At 38.0% G+C, this 25,609-nt stretch overlaps 1 protein-coding gene across 1 annotated transcript in view; it reads right to left on the reverse strand.

Moving 5' to 3' along the window:
* LOC112044801 (uncharacterized) overlaps positions 1–25,609 on the reverse strand; it is a 155,614-nt gene that overhangs the window by 110,607 nt on the left and 19,398 nt on the right. Inside the window, exon 2 of the mRNA XM_024080765.2 lies at positions 1,838–1,949. Coding sequence (XP_023936533.1) covers positions 1,838–1,895 — 58 coding nt within the window. The 5' untranslated portion in view covers positions 1,896–1,949. The remainder of the gene's footprint in view (positions 1–1,837; positions 1,950–25,609) is intronic.

Genomic DNA, 25,609 nt, shown 5'->3' on the forward strand with positions numbered 1-25,609 from the left:
GTCTCCTCTCACACTGGAGTCTTCTCTCACACCACGCTGGCCCAATGCGGAATGGCAGACTTTACACACGCAAAGAATCAAGAAAATTCTCTGGTATGCAGGTTTCCTCACGATGTTTTTCCTTCAGCATTTGAGACACGTGATATTTAATTTCTTAAAATGCATTAACTGAAAAGTTTGAGGAGCATGTACCGAACCGGATTCAAATCCACACCCCCAGTAATCACAGGCAGAACTATCACGGCTCATATACTACATAAACATACTTAAATAATGTATAAAATATACACCCATGCTCATCACACAAATATTTTCCAGTTGTGGTAATCGAACCCACGGCCATGGATGCAGAGGTCACTAACCACTGCGCCACACAGCTATATTGATAGCTTGTTTATTTTTTACCGCATTGTTTCGTTTAAATAACAAAGACTTGCATCATGAATGTACATCTACTTATCGGAATGATCGATAGGTCGTATTGTTATGCCCTAAATTGGTTGACGTGATGTGCCGCGACGATTTTCTACATTTACATTTAAAGTGGGCGAAGATTGCCAAGCTGAATATTATTCGTCATACACGGTTACGATTGGCTGGCTTTCTGGTACAAGTCGTATAGCGTATTCTCTTTGACCGGGACTCTACTGACCATCGCCCCTTGTGTTATTTTACAAGGAAAAGATAAAGCCTTCCAACATGCACGAAAAATTAGCAACTACTACATTTGCTTATAACTCTGTGTAGTTTACTTAAGATTTAGGAAAGCTGTAATACAGTTTTTTAAGGGAATTGCAAAAGCTGAATTGCGAAATACTTATTGTAGATTATATCTGAACCGAAATATTTGATAACCTGAAAGGTTATTTTTTTTAAATTTCAAGAAAAATATTTTTAAAATCCTCTTATCAAGATCTTTCATTTGATGTAGCACACGATGAAGTTAGTAAAAGTTTTTTTTTTCAACTTTCCGTCTTACCCACCATAAGAAGAGCCCCATATATTCAAATTTTACCTATTCAGGATACATCCCTGTATTTGGTTTACACCAATTAATATGTGTACCAAATTCGAAGAAAACAGACATACATTAAAATGTGCGCGAGTGATATTATAAGGGTTCCGTTTTTGTACTACGTACGTTCGGAACCCTAAAAAACATGAAAACTTCAGTTTCTGAAAAGAATGTAACTTTTTTTATTTCTGTAAATTACCTAGATGAATACCAAATCACGAGACTTAAGAATTACTCAAAATTAGTTATTATTAGACCAGCTGGACTCGTATTAAGAAGTGGATTCTCAGTCATTGGTGTCTCATTCGAAATCCTCGAGTATGTGACATCTTCTTCTCTTAGGTACACATATATATATATATATATATAAGCGAATGAAATATCTGTTGGTTGTCGGTCTTTCTTGCGATTGGATGTTCGCGTAACTGACTGGGTCCGTTAATTACGAACATATTATAACAAAATATATCGCAAAAAGTGATCCGAATTTAGCGACTCCATTGAGCCGCACACATGCACTTGAGTTTACTTACATTACATATTTATGTATATATAGTTTTTACACTTCCTAAACACACAACTCGACATTGTAGACAATATTTAGATTTTACGTGTTTAAATTACTTTCTTTGTTTAATAAGCAACTAAATGAAATTAAAACAATTATGCAGTCCGCCTTGCCTTGATGCGCTAGTGCCCTATCTCTAGTATAAAATATCATTGTTATACAATAGTGCTTGCTGCACATGATGACGAGTGTATTTTCGAAGGTGCAATGTGTCTTTGTGCGGTAACATTTATCAAGGCCAGGTGCCGGCTTACCTTCACACAACAGCAGCAGCGCGAGCACAAAAGCGCGCGTGCGCCACGCGGACCCCATGCTGTGACTCGGCCGGCCCCACGCCTCCGCCGCCTGCTCATCTCATCCGACACCCTGCGGAATAAGGGCACATATGATACTTTTTTAGGACGTGATAACTCAGTGGATGAGACCTATGCCTTAGATTCGGATGGCGTGCTCATCTCATCCGATACCCTGCGTAATAAGGGCACATATGATACTTTATTTTAGGATATCATAGCTAAGTGGATATCACCTCTGCCTTCGATTTGGAGGGCGCGCTCATCTCATCCGACACCCTGCGGAATAAGGGCACATATGATCCTTTTTTTAATGTGATAATCTAGTGGATAAGACCTCTGCCTCCTATTTGGATGGCGTGCTAACTGCTCGACTCATCCGACACCTTGCGGAATAAGGGCACACATGATACTTATTTAGGACGTGATTACTCAGTGGATGAGACATATGCCTTAGATTCGGAGGATGTGTTCACTGCTCATCATCATCATCACATAAAATAAAGGCACACATGATACTTTTTAGGACGTGATTACTCAGTGGATGAGACCTATGCCTTAAATTCGGATGGCGTGCTCATCTCATCCGACACCCTGTGGAATAAGGGCACATATGATACTTTTTTTTAGGATATCATAGCTAAGTGGATAAGACCTCTGCCTTCGATTTAGAGGGCGTGCTCACTGCTCATCTCATCCGACACCTTGCGAAATAAGGGCACATATGATCCTTTTTTTTAATGTGATAATCTAGTGGATAAGACCTTCTATTTCGATGGAGTGCCCACTGCTCATATCATCCGACACCCTGCGAAATAAGGGCACACATAATATTTTTAGAATGAAGTTCCTTATCTCGCGTCGCGGAAAGGGGTTAGACGGAAACAAATTAAGACCAAAACTTGTAACGACACTTTTTGCTATAGTTGTAAGCCAAGTGGCGTGCGAGTGTTTCTCTTTACGTCTCTCTCTCTCTGTAATAGAAAGCGAGCCAGTTATTTTCGTTTCATCTTTCTATTTCGCATTGAACGTTGTATAACAAAGGTGTACAACTTTTACTATTTTACTTACTACAACATTCAAGCAAAGCCTATATCAGAGAGTAGAATAATAAACCTATACCATTTGACTCCTAAATGGACGACCGGTCGCCCATCGAATCCGTTACGTGACATCTAAAAAAATATAACTACCACTAAGGGCAATAGGCGAGCACAGTATAATGCTCCGGGCGACAGAGGAATATAGAGTCTTTTTAAATGGCTCACAACGGTAGATTAAAACCGCATTCCCTGACTGTCGGCTTCTTCAACGTAGACGGGCTCACCGATAAAATACTCGCGGGCAGCGATTGGTTAATATTATTAAGAGGTAAAGTTTGTGGTATTACCACTATAAATATAGGCTATATTTTAAATCCGCATTCTTAAAGGAATAGGAACTACGCGGGTTAAACCGCGGTGCGTCTGCTAGTTAGTTATGTTGCTTTAAAACGTTGCAGTCACATTTGGCCGGTATAACCCGAAAACACGCAATTTTAAACGCCCTCGAATCCATATAATCTTGAATCGCTCACCGATCCCTCCACACTAAACAGCTGTTAGTTATACGGGTGATGTTTAAATTGTCGGCGCTCTTAATTGGTGTTTTTACAAACATTAATCAAGCGTTGGGGGAGGTTTTTTTTCGTCGGTCTGTTTGACGAACGGCGCGCGGCCGCGGGTCGGCTCGAGTCGCGCATTCATCACTCTTAGTTAGTTCACATCGACTCTACTTTAAGTGGAGTACGGAAATATGAGTTTTTTAAGTATCAAGTGCAGTGCGCAATATTAGGGAAAGAAGAAACGTTTTTTCTTTTGACCCTTGACTACAATCTCACCTGATAGTAAGTGATGATGCAATCTAAGTTGGAAGCGGGCTAACTTGTTAGGAGAAACATGAAAATCCACACCCCTTTCGGTTTCTACACGACATCGTACCGGGACGCTAATTCGCTTGGCGGTACGTCTTTGCCGGTAGAATGGTAACTAGCCACGGCCTCCCACCAGCCAGACTTCCAGACCAATTAAGAAAACCTCAATCAGCCCGGCCGAGGATCGAACCCAGGATCATCTTGTAAATCCACCACCACTGCGCCACGGAGGCCATTGAAACTATCTAACATGTTCTTTGAGGAGTGAGACTAGGGTGTAACGACTTCAGGGTACTTACTAATGAAATTTTTTTGAAAGAGAAACCCAGTAACTTATTTTTATAATACATCCCACTTTTCGAACCTAAGGCCTAGAGAGTTTAACTGCCCGTTCAACGAGGCAATTGCAATTTCATAGCTGTTTCAGAATGCCAATGGTCCAGTTAGATCCCTATCGTTAGAAACACATTTGTATGTTTTAGAATTTAGCCAACCATTTAGACTGCTTAAAGTTCGGCAAAGCGAGTAACGATAATGGCTTTCTGATGTTTATTCTCAATTTCTTAATAAATTCTCCGTAAAGTATTAGCATACAAATGAATATTTATATCTTCCGTTGAAAAATACGCAAAAACTGTAAAGAAGAAACGGTTTTTCAGCTTGAATTTTATCATTACTGATTTTAGATTGTTGGGGACAAACTTAATAAAGTGACGTGACGGGTAGCAGTGACAGTGATTGTACCATTATTAGAGGAAACATATAGAGCTGGTCCCAGGACTTGTGACCTTGAGAGTAGGTTTAAGGGATCCCTTCCGACTAATCAACACTAACCTTCCCTGCCCAACATGTTCTCCATGCCCACACTAAACAATTTATAATAAACAATAATTACAACACAAAATATTATTGCACAAAATCACTAACGCGACTGGCAGCGTGACGGCGTCTATGCTACCTAACAAACAACTGAGCTCAAGTCATCAAATACCCTTTTATTTATACCAATACTGATAATTCTCCTATACAATAACCTAAATAATGAGTGTCAATACCACCTGTAATCGAGAAACTTGTAACAATAAGTTGTAAAGACCAGCGTGTACCTACCTAATCAACTTTTGACATTTCATTTTACTTAATCGTATATATACCTACCGTCGGGACCTACAATTGAAAAGTTATAAAGAATTAATTACCTGCTTGTTCCTTGATATGCCTAATATACAAGTTAGATATAATATGTTCAATTGACCTGTCAATGTCCAATTACCATTGTAATTGACAAGCGACAAAACTTCATCATTCATCATAATAACGATATTAACAGACCCAAATGATAATATGTTAAATTAATTTAATTAATAAATCTGGTTGTCATGTCATCTGGAAGCACACAATATGAAATACAATTTAAATGCTAATGAGGGCTGCAGACCAAAAACTAAGCTATTCCGAAGCTAAATTTGCTTGCTTAGTACTTACCAAGTAAACTATCGAGCTATATCGGTATCGGTATTTTTACTCCCTTTTTTTTAAATTTTTACGATGTTTTTTTTGTTATACTCATGATTTTGCATTTATAATACGAGTTTTTTACGCCTGATGGTAAGCAATAATGTAGCCTATGGTCGAACGTGCCTAGAAGATGATTCACTCTTGACTTGAAGATACCCATATTGTAGGTGGTGGAGAAAACTGAAGCTGGGAGAGCATTCTACATCTTTGCAGTGCATATAAGGAAAGAGGAACTAAACCGCTTAGTACGCGTCTGATTAATTTCGACGAAGACGTAGCGGTACAGATCTTTGCGATGCCGCCTAGCAGTCCTGTGGTAGAACGGCGAAGGTGGTACAAGATCGAACAGTTCCTGAGCGTGCTTCTCGAAATATTTCTTGTAGAACACAGACAGACAGGCAACCTTTCGGCGATGCTCTAAACTTTGAAGTTTAGAGTTTGTTATTGCCTCGTTGCCACTGAGCCTTCTAAAGTGTGAAATATAATAGTGCGTAGTCGTCATAATATCAGTTTTATGTTAACAATAGAGTTGTACTTATCTATCTGGTTTAGGCAAACTTGGAAAACTGTAGTCTATTATTCCTTTCTCCGTGGAAGTCTCATGAGATAGAATAACAAAACTAAATCCCGATAAAATACGCCCTTCAGATTCGGATACAAAGCAAAATGTTTATTGAGAAAAATCCAGTGAGATGTAAGTCTCTGAGGAGTAGTAATTTTTGGCGCGGGAACCCTTACAGTAAGCTTCAAAATTCACAACCCGCGTAATGATTTAAATGACGCTATTTATTTTTATAATATTATGCAGTATCTTTCTGTGTAAAAACATCACATTCGTTCTAAAGAACATCATCCGCCTTTAATAATGACCCCTTTCTTTAAATCTGTTCCGATATTATAAATGCGATTATTTTTCTGTCTGTACCTTTTCCCGGCTAAACTACTGAACTGATTAAGATGAATTTTGGTACACTGTTAAATGGTTCTTTGGAGCAGATCATAACCTAGAACATTGGCTACTTTTTATCCCGGAAATAAAATCCATGCTTCCTGTAGAATTTATGAAAAATTGTTGTTGTTTAGTATTCACTGTAATCATCTCTCATTAACAGGTGCTAAGTTTTAGGTGAGTCACTGACTTTCAGTGAACCACTCGGGTTGATGAACCTACGAACATCGAGACGACTATCTACTCTAGAAGTAGCATCTCAGTGGTTAAATCTATTTCAAAAGCTGTGTTTTTATTCCAAAACTCCTAGCTTTTCATTTAAACTTCAGCACAAAGTTCGACCACAGTTCGCTTATTGTTTGAAATGAAATTTGAAAGGTCATTCACTGTTTTCTTACAAAACTTCCAAAATATTCAAGGCCTCAAGAATTTATGAAATAAAAGGACTTTAATTTAGAAAAATCAACGTAGAATATGTAAAATTATTATTATTGTAAGCTTCCTGAACATCATGTCACCACCCGAACCGCATTACGACTCGATTAACATCTCATTTCATCATAATGGGCTCAGTAGTTTGCGCTATATCAGTGACTTTAGTTCGTCTGCGGATCTCCTCATTTCTGATTCGATCACGCAGAAAAACCCAAGCATAACAAGCGTTCACCTTTATGTTATGTTAATTATTATTGTGAGCCATGATAGCCCAATGACAAATACATTGGGCATGACTTTTGCTTTCGATTCAGAGGGCGTAGGTACTTTCAAATATTCAGTTATATGCATCTTAAGAAATTAAATATCACGTATCTCAAACGGTGAAGGAAAATGAGAATTTTCTTAATTCTGAACATGTGTGAAGTCTGCCAATCCATGTTGGGCCAGCGTGGTGGACTATTTAACCCTTCTTATTCGAAGAGGACACTCACTGACAGTGAGCCGAATGTGGGTTCTTATATGATGAATTATTTTATAAGACTAATAAAAGTTTTCATACCTAATCTATATTTCTATTTCACTTTTACTATTTATAATTTACATTTTTTTTTATTCTTTACAAGTTAGCCCTTGACTACAATCTCACCTGATGGTAAGTGATGATGCAGTCTAAGATGGAAGCAGGCTAACTTGTTAGGAGGAGGATGAAAATCCACACCCCTTTCGGTTTCTACACGGTATCGTACCGGAATGCTAAATCACTTGGCGGTACGTCTTTGCCGGTAGGGTGGTAACTAGCCACGGCCGAAGCCTCCCACCAGACAGACCTGGACTAATTAAGAAAATCTCAATCTGCCCAGCCGGGGGTCGAACCCAGGACCTCCGCTTTGTAAATCCACCGCGCATACCACTGCGCCACGGAGGCCGTCAAATTTCTTCTAAATAAACTTAAAAGCACGTGATAAATATAAAAAGTTCCGGACGACAATGCCCTTGAAAACTTTCTTCTTAATTTAACAGGCGATTTCCACACCATTAAAACCCGATATGTCTTATCTTTACCCACCATTAAAGATTTAAAGAACAAGGATTTCTCTTTCAAATACTATGATGGAGGTATTTAACCTATAACAACTTCGTCAATTTGTAAATATAACTAAAAGACAACAAGATTTCTATTAAAACTTGTTGAATTATTGTACGAATAGCTCGAGTACCTTTGTGAAATAATTCGTCCATAAAAGCGTTCTCATTATTATTTCTGACGCAAGCTTTATAACGTTTTGGAACATACGCAATGCAAATTTTTAGGTATCAACGGCAACATAGCGACGCAGCTGCAGGGCATCACCCCGTGCGCGCCTTTCTACACAGATAATGATGAATTTGATGTCAAACAGTCAAACGGATCCAATCAAGTTACGCGTATGCCTACTTTATCAATAATTTAGCCATTATGGATTTTTCTGAAAATTGGTCTCAGGACATGTTAGTACTTATATTCTAATTTATGGCAAATTTTCAGCTTTGTACCGTATTTACTTGTACTCGCATAACTTTTGGGCTCGACTCTGTATATAAACTGGGTTTCTCCTTCGAATAATAAAGATAGGTACTATTCTTCCGCAAGAGAAAATAAATTTTACCTAGAACGCACAAGCCAAACCTTACACAAGAGTAAGTTATCAGCAACAGAAACATTATAAATTAAAAGCTTATAACCATATGCGTTACTATTTACAATAATTTAAACCCTCAACTTTAATTAAGATAAACATCGCTTCAAACGTGAATTACAGGAACCCGATGACGCGTTTCTTTATTTTTACACTTTCCGATACGATTACAGTAACTGGACTGGACGGCATTAATCGTAACACTAACACCAAAAATATAAGTATAGAAGGATAATTAGATGTATTAAATATACTTATTCATTTATAGAAAAAGATAAGGATTATATAATAAATTCAAAACAAAACTATTAAAATAATACTGGATATTCTATGGAAATCGGACTCCTAATCAAGCGAAGCAGATTGCAACTGATGATTGAAATGAGAAATATTAATCAGTCATGTAAAAATTAACGTCTTTAATGCAGCGGATAAGCTGTTATTGCGGATAATCGTAGACGGGAAGAACAATCCTACTGAAAATACTTAAAGAAAACAATGCCTTAGTACTGAAATTCGATCAAACTAACACCAAATATTAATTAAAATTAATTGATTCATGTAAAACATAGACTAGCGAAGTGGCCTCCGTAGCCACTTATAGTTTATGGTAAAGATAAAAAAAAATTGCAGCACTATGTAATTAAAATACTACACTAAACTTGACTTTATTATAACATTTGGGGAACAAATTTAGTCATGTTACGATATTTTATAGTTGTATTTGGTACTGATACGATACGATACTTCAACAGAATCGTGTCGAATAGTGAAAATACGGCTTTCGGGTGGTCTATCACACAACTGAGCTGACGTTCGGGCGCGAGTAAAAATAAATAATTATAACAGGGCCGGCCGGTGCGCTGTGCGCGTTGCGGTTTGCTTGTCCAAACATTGCATCCGTATGTTGACTTCCGATAATACAAACAGCATTATAGTTTTAATTCATATCGCAATAACAATAGAGGTCACATTTCAATGGAGGCGGTCCCATGTGGCGCGGCGTATTTATCGGCGCGTATCGAATACATTACGCCGGCAAATTCTTGTCAAGTGCTGATTGAAATGTTTATAGTGAACTCTTGGTATTGTTAGTCAGAGCTTATAAATCACTATCCCACTTCTGAGATGTGTTGTGTAATGTTATGCGTACGTGCGTTATTGTGTAGTATACTTAAAAAATAACGCAAAAACAGTAATCTTCAAGTAATCCTTTAGAAAACTAAATCATCACATCATAAATCATACATCTAAAAGTAATCTTTTATAAAAATCTAAAAATAATCTTTTAGAAAACTTTCATGCTTTTCGTTACAGTGTGATTAAATGAATGAATGAATGAATGAATGAAATATAATTTATTGTACACTAAAAAGAATAATAACAAGCAATAAATTAACTTAAAAACTAATGTACAATTGGCGGCCTTATCGCTAATGAGCGATCTCTTCCAGACAACTAATCGTAAAAGAGAAAATAAATACAAGGAATAATGAATAATGACGGGTGTACACATAAAAAGAAAAAGTAGAAGATACATTACACTTAGATAATAATATATTAAATCAAAAAATATATAAATAAACACATACGAATATACATACATACCTACCACAAATTACAAATATACCTATATAAATAAATATATATGTAACATAAACATACATACGAAAATTTATTTAATTAATTCAGATGTAAAATGTAAGAAGCAAGACAACATCAACAATTTTAAAACAATTTTTAAAAAATCTAAATTTCAAAATATTTTTTCCTTAACCGCTTACATTATTTGTAGTCCAATAATTTCGTTAACAATAACCATTGTTTTTGTTGTTTAGAGCAATTTTTCCACAACAATAACAAACTTCCAGCTCAGTCGAGACAAAAACAATTTGTTAAAGTTAGGGGTCAAACTTCTCGGTTATATTTTTCTTGAAACTTTCTTGATTGAAGCATGGAATTTCTTAAGAATGAATACTTACAAATAAAATTCATCGTTCATTCATTGACGAAACTCCTCTTAGGGGCAAAGAAAGCTGAAACCCGTTCAAAGATCGTTTCTTCGAGAATCCCGGGGGCTATTGTTGTGGCCACTTTTTGTACAAGCATTTTGTAAAGCTTCCAAGGACGTATTTTGTGGATCACGAGGTTTGATTGTACGTTGCTCATAGATTTATTACACATCTAAGATGATGCTACTTTTTGCAGCAATAAAATGCTCGACACTGTGTATTAAAATAATAAGCATCAAACAATAATTGTAATTAGTGAGTAGGTATACCTATTACCTATCTATCAGTGGCGAAGGATGGAATTTTGACGAAGGTAAGCCGTCCCAAAGAAAAGGAAATTCATACCTACCGCTTGTACTTCGGTTTCTTATATATCCATAGCTAAACATTCATTACAATAATGAATATGTATGTATGGATTTTGTAAAAGGTAACTCGGCGGGAATCGGCTTGTATGAACTCTTCGCCGCTGCTATCTATACTAACATTATAAAGAGGTAAAGTTTGTGGTGTTCTAGAGGTAATTTCTGAATCTACCAATCAATGTTTTTTACCACTTACAAGCCACGTAATTCGCAAGTATCATAGGCTATGTTTTATCCCTGTATTTTTACGGAAACGGGATAAACGCATGTGAAACCGCATGCCATCGGCAAGAATATTATATTTTTGGAAGAAAAGTCTGCCGCATGGGTTCTTTTTTCGGAAGACTGTTGACTTAGGCTGTGCATATAGATAGACATTTAAATTTTATTTATATGTTTAATTTAGAATAAAGCGTACTCACGCTTTTTTCTAAGACGATTGAGGGTCTAGCCATTTCAAACCTGCTACGTACAAATCCACTGAGCTTAAAAGCTATAGTGGCCAGTAGTAGTAGTCACCTATGGTAAAAGCTTGGGCTGAAAAACTTTCAGTTTTTGAAGTGACAACGTCTTATAATTCGATGAAGAAGGCTGCACACTTGAAAAAGATGACGTCATGCGTCGTTCCCTTGCTCTAGGGTTGCCAACTTTTATTACAAGTAATAAAGTATATTCTAGTATATGAAGATTATTAAACAGTATTTTAGAAAAACTAACATTTTCTTTTCAAAAATGCAACCATCCCATCAGTATTTTCTTATGACGTTGTCACGTTCAACTATCGTCAGTAAACCGACTTTACAGAAAATCGATTTGTTTAATGACAAAAGCTTTAGGACTAAATCTAAATTAAGGCAACCATCCATCACTAGGAGTACTTACTGTGTGGTTAGCTTGCGCTATGTCTAGCGCTAAGGCTAGTTGATAATAATATCTTAATAGCTTATTGCGGAGAGCGTAATATTCACACTACAATGTCTCTAATGTTGTATTCATGTACTCTGTCTTGACCATTTGCATTTGTCGTTAAGTGCATACTGGACATAGCAGTGCTTAATGGAAGCTTAATATAATTCTATTTACATCCTACTCGAATTATATAATGTTCCCTTTGTAAGACGATACATATGTACCTACACATATGGTAAAAAAAAACAATTTTTTGCTAGTCGGACATACAACGTATATTCATTATTTATATATTACAATCGTGATATTGAATATTCTGAGAAGAGGTCAGAAATATTTATTTGATTAAGGCTTTTACTGTCTCCAGTGCTTAGTACATGTATCGTCGCGTCCATCACGTTCTCGGTTCGACCTTTGGATCGATTTTTTTAAATTCAGGATAGACTCGCGCTTGACTACTTCGCTGGATGCAGGCGGCTCAGGATCGTGATGTTTGGAAGTCCCTACAAAAGGCCTATGTCCTGCAATGGACGTCCATCGGCTGATATGATGATGATGATTTAAAAACAAATGCAAACATGGACACAAATGTGGCTAAAATTTCATTTATCAAATGCTACATAAGCCAGGGCCGGCAGTAAAATTCACAAAAAAACAAAACCCGTAAATTAATGAGGTTGATTATAGACAAAAGTTTAAATCAAAGCAATAAAAAGTGTTGAGCGGCACCTCGGGATGTAAAATGAAAAACAGCCGAGGCGTAGACGCGGAACATTAATATTAATAAATAATAAGACGGTTCGCACGGTGGTACATAACTCTGGCACGCTGTCGGCCGTCACAATAGTAATATATTAGGACAAATGTTATTACAAGCTTGACTCGTTATGTTATTTTTGGGCGCTCCCCCGAGTTACTTATGAATTTGAGAAAACAGTCGGGCGAACTGGCTTATCTACACGAATAAAGAGTGCAGTTATTAGTTATTCTATCTCCGAAAGGTTTGGTTTCAAATATAGTAAGTGTAAGGCGTAATAACGCCAGTTACACACGGTCAAGTTTAAAGACATGAGTGGCTGCTACTAATGCTATGCTACTTTTACATGCTTGCCGTGGCATGACAAAGAGTTACGCCGTTTTTACAACACGCCGTCAAGGTGTTGGTGGTTGCTTAACAAAGTAACCACCTTGACGTCATGCATTTTGAAGTCCTTAAAAGATGTATATGTCCAGCAGTGGACGTCCATCGTCTGATAATGATAAGCCGAAGCCGAATTGCAGAATAGACATCACGTGCATTGGCACACAATACTTTTTCTACGACCATGATAAAATACATAAACGATTTAACAAAACTTGGTAAAAATATATAATTGGTGTTGTTGCATGGCCTCTTTCACCGTGTGAGGGTATTGCAGTCCATCGCCACAGTGCATCTCCTCCCATCCTCGTAGACACTTCTGAGTGAAGCAAAGAGCGCGTCGGGATGTAAAAGTCCTTTTACATCCCAATAGGACGCAGGTGGCCCCGCTGGGTGATAGTGGGTATTCTGGTGATCAGCGAGTTCCACACAACCGGAAGTAGACTGCACAGCTCCGACTGTGGCGTCTCCGGGCGGGATGCGTAAATGCATTTCTCAGTGACAAAAAAAAAAATTGGGCATGGCCTCTTCGATTTTAAATCGGCGTGGTCTCCTAGATTTGACTTTTTAAAAAATCATTGTAGCACGGTGGTAATGAACATTACCAAACGACCTGTAAGAATGAATATCGTTTTGTGATATGGTTTGAGATTTTCTAATGAGTAGATTACGGGATGGGGGAAGGAAAATATATCTTAAAGTTGAAGTGGATTGAACATATGAATCTAATAAAATAGTCCAAAATAAACTGGAGGCTTCATAGATTATTTTAGAACGTACAGACCGCGGCGAAGTTGCGGTCACCACTCCAACTATCAGCTAACAGGATCAAAGAGCTTTGCCTAATAATAAATACTATGCCGCTTCTATCACAACTTTGACTGTTTCCTGAGCTTTATAAACAATCCCACTTTACTTGGTGTAAAGCAATATGTCCGTAGTTTTGACAACTTTATTAATATCGATAACTGGACAACCGGGCAAGCGTGTTACATGCTGGCTGACTCTACTGTATGACATCCACAACAGGTTTACTTACGGGATTTAATATGTAGGAATCAAATCAAATTTCAATGGTTCGTGTAAAGATACCTCATCGCTTTGTCAGCCGTTCTCTCTAATTTAAAAGCGAAAGGTCACTCATCATGGTACCTCCAAAACTGCTTGTCGTAGGTACTTCACTGCAACAATCGGTCGTCTGTTGCTCGGTTTCTGTGACAGGCATAGGAGTAGATGGGTATTGGCAACCCTAGGCTACCTATATGGAATTCTCTCGACATCTGACGTCACCCAGACGTGGGCTATTAGCTCACAATCTCGGGGGCGCTCGGACTGATACACTCATGCCAAAACACCCTTCCCGAACGGCCCTCTAAGCCGAGATCCGAGTCTCAGAGGAGACGCCCTTAGAGAGTCGTTCCGCCCATCTACTCTGCTTCTGCCTTCAGGCCCCATCAGGCGATGCTTCTGCGCTCGCCCAAACCTCCCGGTGACGCCGCTGAGATTCCATAAGGAGCCTACGGCACTTACACAATCAGAAAAAAATATGGAATTCTATTATGATACTAATAATATACTTGATGTCGGGGTTAGGCCCCCCTAGGAAATCGTCCTAGATATGCCAATGACAAGTCAATCAACACCATTCCACTTTAAATAAAGCGCTTAAGCGCGCATTTAAATAACATAAAAACGATACGCAGAAGACCTTGTTAGTCCGGTACTGGGACGATATTACTTTTAATTAAATTATCTTACGCATAAGTGGCGAGGCAAATTGAGCGGGTTGGACGCACGGTAAAGTCATTATTATTTGGAGGGTCGTTCATGGGACGGCGACATATGGCCGCGACCGGCGCGAGGGGCAAGGAAACGGAAGGTATAAGAGCTAAGCTAAACGATGTATTATTTAGTAAAGCACACTTAAAACTATAAATAAGTAGTGGTAGAGCTTTTCGTGGCAAAGCTCGACCGGGGCAGTACAACGCCTTGCATATTTCTGCCGCTAAGTTCCGGTCTCAAAGGCCATTAAAGGCACATGATATTTAGTACTTACCAAGGTGCTCTGAATATAGGCGAAGGTTTTCTATTTATCATCATCTGCAATGGCGACCATCTGCAATGGTGTGCACTTCATAGAGACAATAATGCAATGAGAAGAAATTCTCCATTTTATACAATTTGTACGTATGCATACCCTAGTTATAAACTTTAAGCATGCCATCGGTTAAGTCTGTCAATTACTATTAAAAAAAAATGACAATTACGTGCAGTCGTCGAAATGTTATGATTCAAGTTATCACATCTTATTTTTTCGAGTTAATTTATATCAATTAATGTAAGTTCGTTATGGCTCTGCTACGCTTGTAATAGAAGGGGTGCCTTAAACTAAATGCCATAGGGATCAGGCAGTATGGTAAAGTAGTTACCCGACACCATCACTTCATGTTTTAATTAGCCATAAGACCACCGTGCGCACAGCTTTGTTGTCGTTAATGACCTTTGAGCCTAATTCCAGATACGTCTGTTAAATACATTACGTAATGACCGAATCTATTAAAGTTAAATACTGTTATTTAAGTAGAACGACCTCTGGGAAGTTCTGGGTTTGATTTCTAGATGTTAGAAACTGCCTTTTAGGTCTATTCATCATTCATCATTATCAAACCATATTCGGCTCACTGCTGAGCTTGAATATCCTCTCAGAATTAAAGCAGGATAGGCCAAGGCTGGCCCAATGCGGATTGGCAGACTTCACACACGCAGAGAATTGAGAAAATTCTCTGGTATGCAGTTTTTAACCGACTTCCAAAAAGGAGGAGGTTCTACGTTCGCTGTATGTATGTTTTTTTTTATGTATGTCCAGCGATAATTCCGTCATTTATAATCTTCACTATGTTTTTCCGTCATCGTTTGAGACACGTGATATTTAATTTCTTAAAATGCACATAACTGAAAAGTTGGAGGTGTATGCCCCGGTCCGGATTCGAACCTACACGCCCCGAAATCGGAGGCAGAGGTCATATCCACTGGGCTTTCACGGCACTTGTTTGGTCTATTAATCATAATCATCATTATCAACCCATATTCGACCCACTGCTGAGCTCGAGCTGAGCCGAATATGGGTCTCAGAATGAGTTTGGTCTATTATGGTATGTTTATTATGTTTTTTCTTAACATTATATAGTTTCTTGGCTGCAATCACGCTTGGCATTAAGCCTACGGTGGAACGCGTTTGCCTAGAAGATGACTATTCACTCTTGACTGGAAGATACCCATGTATGTAATATGTTTATTTTATTCTTGTGTTTTTAGTTAGACTTCAGACTTTGAGGTTCTAGTTTCTGAGTCCAGGATCAGGATACGAAATATTGAGCTTCTCTTATTTTCAAGAAATTTCCAGTAAAACTTTAGTCCGGAGTTAGGAAATCAGTGGTGTTACACCTCCTTGCCTCGCACAGCACGTTACGACACGACAACAAAGGACACATTTTTCTGGTGGGAGGCTTCGGCCGTGGCTACCACCGTACCGGCAAGCGATTGAGCGCCCCAGTACGACGTCGTGTCGCAACCTAAAGGGATGAGGATTTTCATCCTACTCCTAAAAAGTTAGCCAGTTTCCACCTTAGATTGCATCATCACTGACCATCAGGTGAAATTGTGGTCAAGGGCTAACTTGTAAAGAATAAAAAAAGTATCATTCAGGGATCGAACACACACACGTCTCGGTTTTGGTCGCTTAATTACGAAGACCCTATAGGAGAAAGCTTTATTAATCGATGAGGGCGAATGACTAGCCTAGCCTAACTATTCTAGCCTTCCTAGAATAGCTTCGGAAATGAAAATCCCCGTAGTTAAATTAATATGTGTAAATCTGTGAAAATATGCCCAATGTCACGTTTTGGTTTACTACGAGTATTCCTTCATCCGCAAAGGCAATTAAACAATATGGCGGATGGAACGCACCAAATAAACAGAGAGAGAGTGGTCGAAATCATTAAAGGAATTTTTCGTGTGGAAAAATGTTAAAAATCTTTTAAAAAAAAGGTTAAAAATCTGATTATTATAATATTAAATAGTTAATTGCTTGATTATGTTAAGCAATCGATCCCGATCATTGTCATAGAATCCGATAAAATTCAAAATTCATTTATTTCAATTAGGCTTAGTTTACAAGCACTTTTGAAAGGTCAGGATTATGTCATAACTAGCAAACGCCGCGCGATTTCACCCGCGTGGTTCCCGTTCTCGTAGGAATACCGGGATAAATATAGCCTATAGCCTTCCTCGATAAATGGGCTATCTGACACTGAAAGAATTTTTCAAATCAGACCAGTAGTTCCTGAGATTAGCGCGTTCAATCAAACAAACAAACAAACTCTTCAGCTTTATAATATTAGTATAGATTTATTTTAATCTAATAATGGTAATAATAGTCGAAAACTTAAATTTAAAGTTACGAGGGTTCCAAACGCGCTTTGGCCCGAGAAGAGCCCACAACAAACTCAGCCAAGGTTTTATTTTGTTTACCACCATTTTACAAAGTTATTTAAAACTAAGCACACAGTCGTATAATACAGTTTAACTCCAAGCTTTTTATCATTAACATTATAATAAGCCTTTCCCAAAAGCTTTCATTTAATAAACACTGAACTTTTTGAGAGACATTCCATATAGATAGGTGTCGTATAAGAGATAAACATTGTCACCATTCCCCCCTATCAGGCGCTTGCTACGAGCTTTTTGCCGCGCGCAATATTTTATATCAAACAGATTTAAAATATATTGCACTTACATACTTTCCGCCTTGCGGTGAAAATCTTGTACTATTGTAGGCCAATCTTGTCGTCTTAGCCTAAAATGGCTCGCAATGGAGCATTATGGTAGCTCCAAATCATTTCTCTTATAAGGAAAGAGGGCTGGTGCAAATAGGCTGGTATTCAGTAACGTGCACAAGGTAACTAGGGTATGCACTATACAAAAAATGGAACTATGGAAAATCCTTTCTTCAATGCAGCTTCGAAATGAGATTTCAGGGTAGGCATTGGCGTATCTAGGATTATTTCCTAGGGTGGGCCCAGGCCCACCTTAAGGGGCCAGCCCCTGACATCTCTGAGACCCCTGAGTGGACCCTTAAAATAGAAATGTCGTTTACAATGTTTGTGGACGCTGGCCTCTGAAACGGTACGACGATTTTATTGGATGTTCTTTGTATATTTTGTATTTTGGCGTCTATCATAGAATTTTAAATCGGTAGCCCAGAATTCTAGGGTAGACACTGGCCATTCTAGGGTGGTGCCATATCCCGGCCCACCGGCCCACCCGGCCCACTCGGCCCACCCGGCCCAACCGGCCCACCCGCCTATGAAGGTAGGTAGCGCATTTTGCATCTACGAAGTGCACACCACTGCTGGTATTGATGAGTGAAATGTGCGCTAGCTCCTAGCTAAACCAACACGCAATAAAGCGCCTATGTCGGCGCTCGTTCCCGATCACTTTGATCGTGCGGATGTCACTCGTTTGGACAGTTTGCCGCGCGATACGCTCGACTGACACATTGGGTTTAAATTTAGTATAATTCGCAACTATCACGCGCAGTTTATTTAACTGGTTTACTTCAAAACACTCAATAAAACAAACTCCGCATTTATGGATCAAAAATAGAATATGCTCTGCCCCAGGGTCCAATTTATCTCTATACCAAATTTTATCCAAATTGGTCCAGTAGTTTAGTCGTGAAAAGGTATACTCGTAAATACTTAATTACGCATTTATAAAATTAGTATGAATATCGCGAACAGTTTATTTAGTAATATAAAGGCTCTTTCAAAGCTCTCTATTGGTCGGTCCATTTATGGATGCAGGCGGCTCAGATTCGTATTCGGAAGTCCATAATGTCTACATCTAGCCTATGATGATAGCCAAGATGATGATCATGAAGGCTCTTTCTAGTAGAGATATCTGGTATAGCGCTATATGCTTTTTTTGCTGTCAATCAGGAGACAATGTGTTTTCAATTGAGATTAGGGCCATCTGTTTTTATTTTGTTTTGTTTATTTGCGTATTTTATTAGTACCTACTATAAACTTTGGTCTAAAGCCTAGCAGCCGGCTTATTTAATAGGGTCTGGCAAATGGCTTATCACAACGCGCGATAGCGCTGTAACTGTCCAAAAAGTAGATTATGTTGAAACAAACGTTTTTTTTTTTAAGTTTAGGTGCTCAAGAAAACCTTAATACGTAGCTTTATGAATTAATATTGCGTGTTGGTTGACGGCCTCCGTGGCGCAGTGGTATGCGCGGTGGATTTACAAAACGGAGGTCCTGGGTTCGATCTCCGGCTGGGCAGATTGAGATTTTCTTAATTTGGCCAGGTCTGGCTGGTGGGAGGCTTTGGCCGTGGCTAGTTATCACCCTACCGGCAAAGATGTACCGCCAAGCGATTTAGCGTTCCGGTACGATGCCGTGTAGAAACCGAATGGAGTGTGGATTTTCATTCTCCTCCTAACAAGTTAGCCCGCTTCCATCTTAGACTGCATCATCACTTACCATCAGGTGAGATTGTAGTCAAGGGCTAACTTGTAAAGAATAAAAAAAAAAAAGAAAAAATTTTATAATGTTGTTTACAGAATCTATTTTATCCGTGATATAATATTGTATGTGTCGTTGTTGGTTACACACAAGCGCGATTGTCCTGTCACTTTACAACATTCATAATCAAACTGTTTTCCAAAAATAGAATAAAGATACCTTTTGACGACCTCCGTGGCGCAGTAGTATGCGCTGTGGATTTATAAGACGGAGGTCCAGGGTTCGATCCCCGGCTGGACCGATTGAGGTTTTCTTAATTGGTCCAGGTCTGGCTGGTGGGAGGCTTCGAACGTGGCTAGTTACCACCCTACCGACAAATACGTACCACCAAGCGATTTAGCGTTCCGGTTCGATGTCGTGTAGAAACTGAAAGGGGTGGATTTTCATCCTCCTCGTAACAAGTTAGTCCGCTTCCATCTTAGATTGCATCATCACTTACCATCTGGTGAGATTGTAATTAAGAGCTTACTTATCGCTTTGTTGTCAAACGTTCTTTCTAATTTGGCTGACGGTCTTTCACTAATACCAAAACAAAGAGCCCATATATAAATACGATGATAATATTAAACCGCCAACATTAAGCCATTCAACAATAGGTACTCGTGCAATACACGGCTAATTCCTAATTAGTAAAATGTGTCGTGAATAAAATTAAACGTAAATTGACATTGCATTATTGCGTGATCGCGTGTTTGATCGATTAATGACCTCATAATTAAATATACTAATACACTAATTTGTATGTTAATCCGTGAAAATATGGTCAATATTAGGACCAGTAATCCAACCATACATACGACTAGCAGCTGCCTGTGAACGAACGTAAATAAATGAACATAGTAAAATGATATCTATATTGTAATATTAGCTGATCCCGCGCGGTTTCATCCGCGTTGTTCCCGTTCCCGTAGGAATATGAGGATAATATATAGCATATAGCCTTCCTCGATAAATGGGCTATCTACCACTGAAAGAACTTTTTTAAATCGGACCTTCCTGAGCGCATCCAATCAAGCAAACTCTTCAGCTTTATAATATTAGAATTAATAAGTAATATTATAATGACCTCTGCCTCCGATTCCGGAGGGCGTGGGTTCTAATCCGGTCCGGGGCATGCACCACCAACTTTTCAGTTGTGTGAATTTAAGTAATTAAATATCACGTGTCTCAAACGGTGAAGGAAAAACATCGTGAGGAAACCTGCACACCGGAGAATTTTCTTAATTATCTGCGTGTGTGAAGTCTGCCAATCCGTATTGGGCCAGCGTAGTGGACTAATGGCCTAACCCCTCTCATTCTGAGAGAAGACTCGAGCTCAGCAGTGAGACGAATATGGGTTGATATTGATGATGTTGATGAATATTATAATGAGAAAAGATTTGATTGTTTGTTTGCATTGAACAGGCTCCGAAATTACAGTTCTTTCACGTTGGGAAGCTACACTATCACCGAGTGATATAGGCCATATTTTATCCCCGTATTTCTACGGGAACGGGAACTACGCGGGTAAAACGTGGCGTCTGCTAGTACATAACATATACCCTACTGACATCCGTTTGGAATAGCAAATCCTCATTCCGAATCCGTTCAATACCTACTTGTTAGTTTGTTCTTTAAGTGTATCGAACCTATCTAACATTGTTGACAGTATCACTGTTAGAGTCGTTATTATATCACCGAATAAGTGGGTTTGATTCTCGATTAGATTTTTTTATAATATTTTAGGTTCTAATACAAACTCAAGTTTTGTTTGGAGTTGTTTTAGCTATAGCTAGTTATCATGTTTATAAAAAGTTCAGTTTTTATTAAACGCAAGCTTATAGGAAAATCTTATCTCTATCTATTTTATCTTAGATATCTATCTTATCTTAGATAATAAAAATGCTTGACATTGAATTGCACTATACGATTGTGTACTCTAGTTCTAGATAATTTTTTTAATAGTGTGATAAACAAAAAATATACCCTGTCTGAATTTGTGAACGTGTGAATTCTTCTCGGATCAAATCGCGTTTGGAACCCTCGTAACTTTAATTTTATAGAGCAAGAGCCCACGACAGCCAGACCTTCGTTATTTTATAAAAGTTGAAAGTTTCTCTGTAGATGTCTCCTATACAGGTAAGAACGACCAGCGACTATAAAGTTTGGGTTGTGGTTACCTGGGCAGGTAACAGGTAGTAAAGGTGTATAAAATAGTACTTGAAATTCGTTAAAGTATAAAGCTCAATTTTTTTATATTTCCTTCGGGATAACTTTAAAAATCTCGTCATCCATTGCCGGACACTTATGCCAGTTGCTACCCCCTGCCAGACACCCCTAAACTTTAATAAATTATAATTATACTTTCGTTATAGTATAAAAGCTAAATTTTATATATGTTACTTGGGGACTTATAAAAAGATGTTACCTCAATAGCCGGACAGTTTTCGTGGTTTTTACATCTTGCCAGACACATCGAAAGTCCACTATAGGTGCGAGCGCGAATGCTTAGTCGATTACTATTTTTAGTGAAATAGGTGATTTTGTAAATATTATGTTTATGTTAATTTTTTTTCATTTATAATATATAAGAATTAAGAATTAAGAAAAACAAATAGTCATACAACTAAAATATAGATTGTACTCGTAGAGAGAACGCCATCTATGGGTAGCCAATAAATCTAATTAGAATGCGCCATCTAGTGATCACGGTATATAACTTTTTTAACTGAAATGAGAGTTGCGTATCTATTCTTTTTCTTACTATATAAAAATAAGTCGGGATTTCCTTCCTGACGTTATAACTCCAGAACGCACGAACCGATTTCCACGGTTTTGCAGTCGTTGGAAAGGTCTCGGGCTTCGTGAGGTTTATAGCAAAGAAAATTCAAGAAAAAATTCAACAGAAAAGCGGGAAAATCTTTTTTCACATACAGCGCCATCTCTGATACATAGCATGTACTACAAATCAATATTGTAGGGGTAGGGTAGGGGTAGGGTAGGGGTAGTGTAGGGGTAGGGTAGTGGTAGGGTAGGGGTAGGGTAGGGGTAGTGTAGGGGTAGGGTAGTGGTAGGGTAGGGTCCTTACAAAAAAGAATAATGAAATGAAAAATTAACATTACTAACATATATATAAAAATTAGATAATATCAACTAACCTACTAACAATCTATAAAACTTGTAAACCTTAATAATAATTTTCAAAAAAATGTCTGTAATTGTAAGGAAATAAAGCTATTTTTATTTATTTTATATACTACGACAAAATATTGGTAAGATTAATCATTGCAAAATCACGTACAATAATTTTAATATATATAAATGTGATAGGTCATTCATCACGAAATCTCAAAAACTGCTTGACGTACAAAGATGAAATTTGGCAGGGAGGTAGTTTATAGGCAGTAGAGATCCGATGACGGATTTTGCGACAGGGCCAGATTAAGGCGGTCTAAGGGCAGACGGAGTCGCGGGCGTCCGCTAGTTATGACGGCCTCCGTGGCGCAGTGGTATGCGCAGTGGACTTACAAGAGGGAGGTTCTGGGTTCGATCCTCTGCTGGACCGATTGAGGTGTCTTAATTGGTCCAGGTCTGACTGGTGGGAGGCTTTGTCCGTGGCTAGTTACCACCCTAACGACAAAGACGTACCGCCAAGTGATTTAGCTTTAGATTTAGATTTAGAATCCGGTACGACGTCGTGTAGAAACCGAAAAGGATGTGGATTTCATCCTCCTCCTAACAAGTTACCCCGATTCCATCTTAGATTGCATACTTACCATAAGGTGAGATTGTAGCCAAGGGCTAACTTGTAAGGAATAAAAAAAAAAGTTTAAACTATCGACAAAAAATCGCTGTATTCACATTAAACAACGCCTAAATAAAAATATCTAAGCAAGGAAGTTGCTATAAAATCACCGACAAATGCTGTTTCGTCCCTCGAGAGAGTATACGCTTGACTGAATGATACATAAGTTGCTCGACGCAACCCGCTTAATGAGAACTAAGCCTTTTTACTCGTATTTCACACAATGAAGCAACTTTGCTCACTAAATTTTTATTAAAACTACAGCTTCCGTTTTTATATGGAAAAATGGTTTAATTTCAGCACGACTTAGATGCCATTCTTGCGAGGAAAATGTTTCTAATTAACTGTGTTGTAGTGGTTTAAACAGAAAGCTCATTTAACATTAGTAAACTCACTAAGTGAAATGAGAATAGGGCTAATACTTTTACATTATGGACCTGACCTGCCAATAGATAAGTTTCAGCAATGTGTTAAAAACATTTATTTAGTCAAGATTACTACACAATTTATGAGTTTCTCAAAGATAAAGTTCTTGGAGGCCATTGGATCAGCTTCCGCTTTCACACAGGAAGTAGAACTATAAGAAATATTGTAATCATGTTAATATCAACCAATTGTAAATTAAAATACTCTATGTTTTTTTTTAAATGGCAATCGTTGAGTTTTTTGCCGGCTTATCTTAGCAAATCCTGCCTTCCGAAACGGTGGTAGCGTCTTAGTCAACAAATAGTCAATCTTGACGTTTCAAAAGTGTTTGTAAACTTGAAATAAATGAATTTTGAATTTTGAAAATATGAGCTCAGTTTACAAGCACTTTTGAGACGTCAGTTGACTATTTGTAAAGATTCTACCACCGGTTCAGAAGGCAGGTTCTGCTGAGAAGAAACCGACAAGAAACTCAACAGTTGCTCTTTTTAAAAAAAAATATTTCATTCATTTTTGCTTTTACACTTAAGGGGGCCCTGTAGACCCCGTATCATTGATACGGCTGTTAGACAAAGAGAGATGTTCATGTTCAAATGGGGTATCAGTAATCATCGTATGGTTAGTTTTACCCCAAAAGTGTTCAACGTATCCTTTATTCATAGGAAGAAGGGCGTAACAGTCAATTTAGTTTAGAAGCAGAGTTCACGTGTATATTGCATTTCAAGTTTATGATGGAGAATCTGCTATACTGTAAAATCCACCTAACTGAATTAATTAAATGGCCAGTAAAGTTATAGCCTTCATAAAGGATCTTAATTTTAAGCCGAACCAAATTTCCAGACGGCTATTCGTCCTATATTGCGTGTATGAAAGCCAAGTTCTTTGTTAGATTCCTACAATCTTATATTGGGTAGGACTCATTTCTCTTCCTCTTAAGATTATTAAAAAAGTACAATAATAATAAATAAAATAATAATACAATAATTTTTTGCACAAGTTATACACAAAGATGAACAAATTGTAAAGAAATAAAATTGAGATAATTAATTAAAATTAAAGTTATTTTAGATATAAATTTTAAATCAATTAAATTTTAAAGAAAAAAAATTAGATTAAAGAAATAATAATACTGAAGTTGAATGAAAATCAATCTACACTAATATTATAAACTAGCGGATACCCGCGACTTCGTCCGCGTCGAAATCAATGTAAACTTTCAAGCCATAATTGACTTAAATTTACGAGGGTTTCAAATGCGCCTTGGTCCGAGAAGAGCCCACGACAAACACAGCTAGGGTATATTTTTTTGTTTATCACCATTTTACAAATGTTAATTGATTATGAAACACAGCTAAAACTCACGTGATATTAGGTCGGGCGACTCATTATATCCGTTTTGATAAGGCTTCTGTATTGTCAAGGGAAAAGTTTCTAGTACCTCGTAAGATACGTGAAGCGATAGAAATTAGTCGTCACCCGAATTTTAATTGGGATCATGGATGGTTGCTGCCCACAGCGTGGAAACCGCTATTTCTTTCATTGTCACATACAACAAAGTTGGAACAAGATAGCGTTAGTTCGGTTTGTTTACAAGAAGACGAGTCTAATGAAGATGACATTAATGAACCGTCGGAGAGTGTAACGGAACCTTCACTCCCCACCACTCAACCCCTCTCCGCGCGCGCAATGCGTGCAGCAGCGCGTCGCGCAGCCGCTTCGCAGTTTGGATCGTGCCGCAATGCAAGAACCAGCTCATGACTAAGGGCCCGGATATGCCGGTTTTGGGTTCGAAACTAGTCGGGCATACTCCGACCTAATATCACGTGAGTTTTAGCCGTGTTTCATAATCAATTAATATGAATAACACTCACAATAGTTTAAATTCTAATTTTACAAATGTCTCTAGAAATAAGTAAGTACACAATTGTATAGTGCAATTACGTAAATGTTATCTCATCGTTAACAAAACTTTGCTATATAGAAAATAATTTAAATAATATAACGAGTAAGATA

Source organism: Bicyclus anynana, chromosome 9 (genome assembly GCF_947172395.1).
Source record: "Bicyclus anynana chromosome 9, ilBicAnyn1.1, whole genome shotgun sequence".
In the NCBI taxonomy this organism is placed as follows: Eukaryota; Metazoa; Arthropoda; class Insecta; order Lepidoptera; family Nymphalidae; genus Bicyclus; species Bicyclus anynana.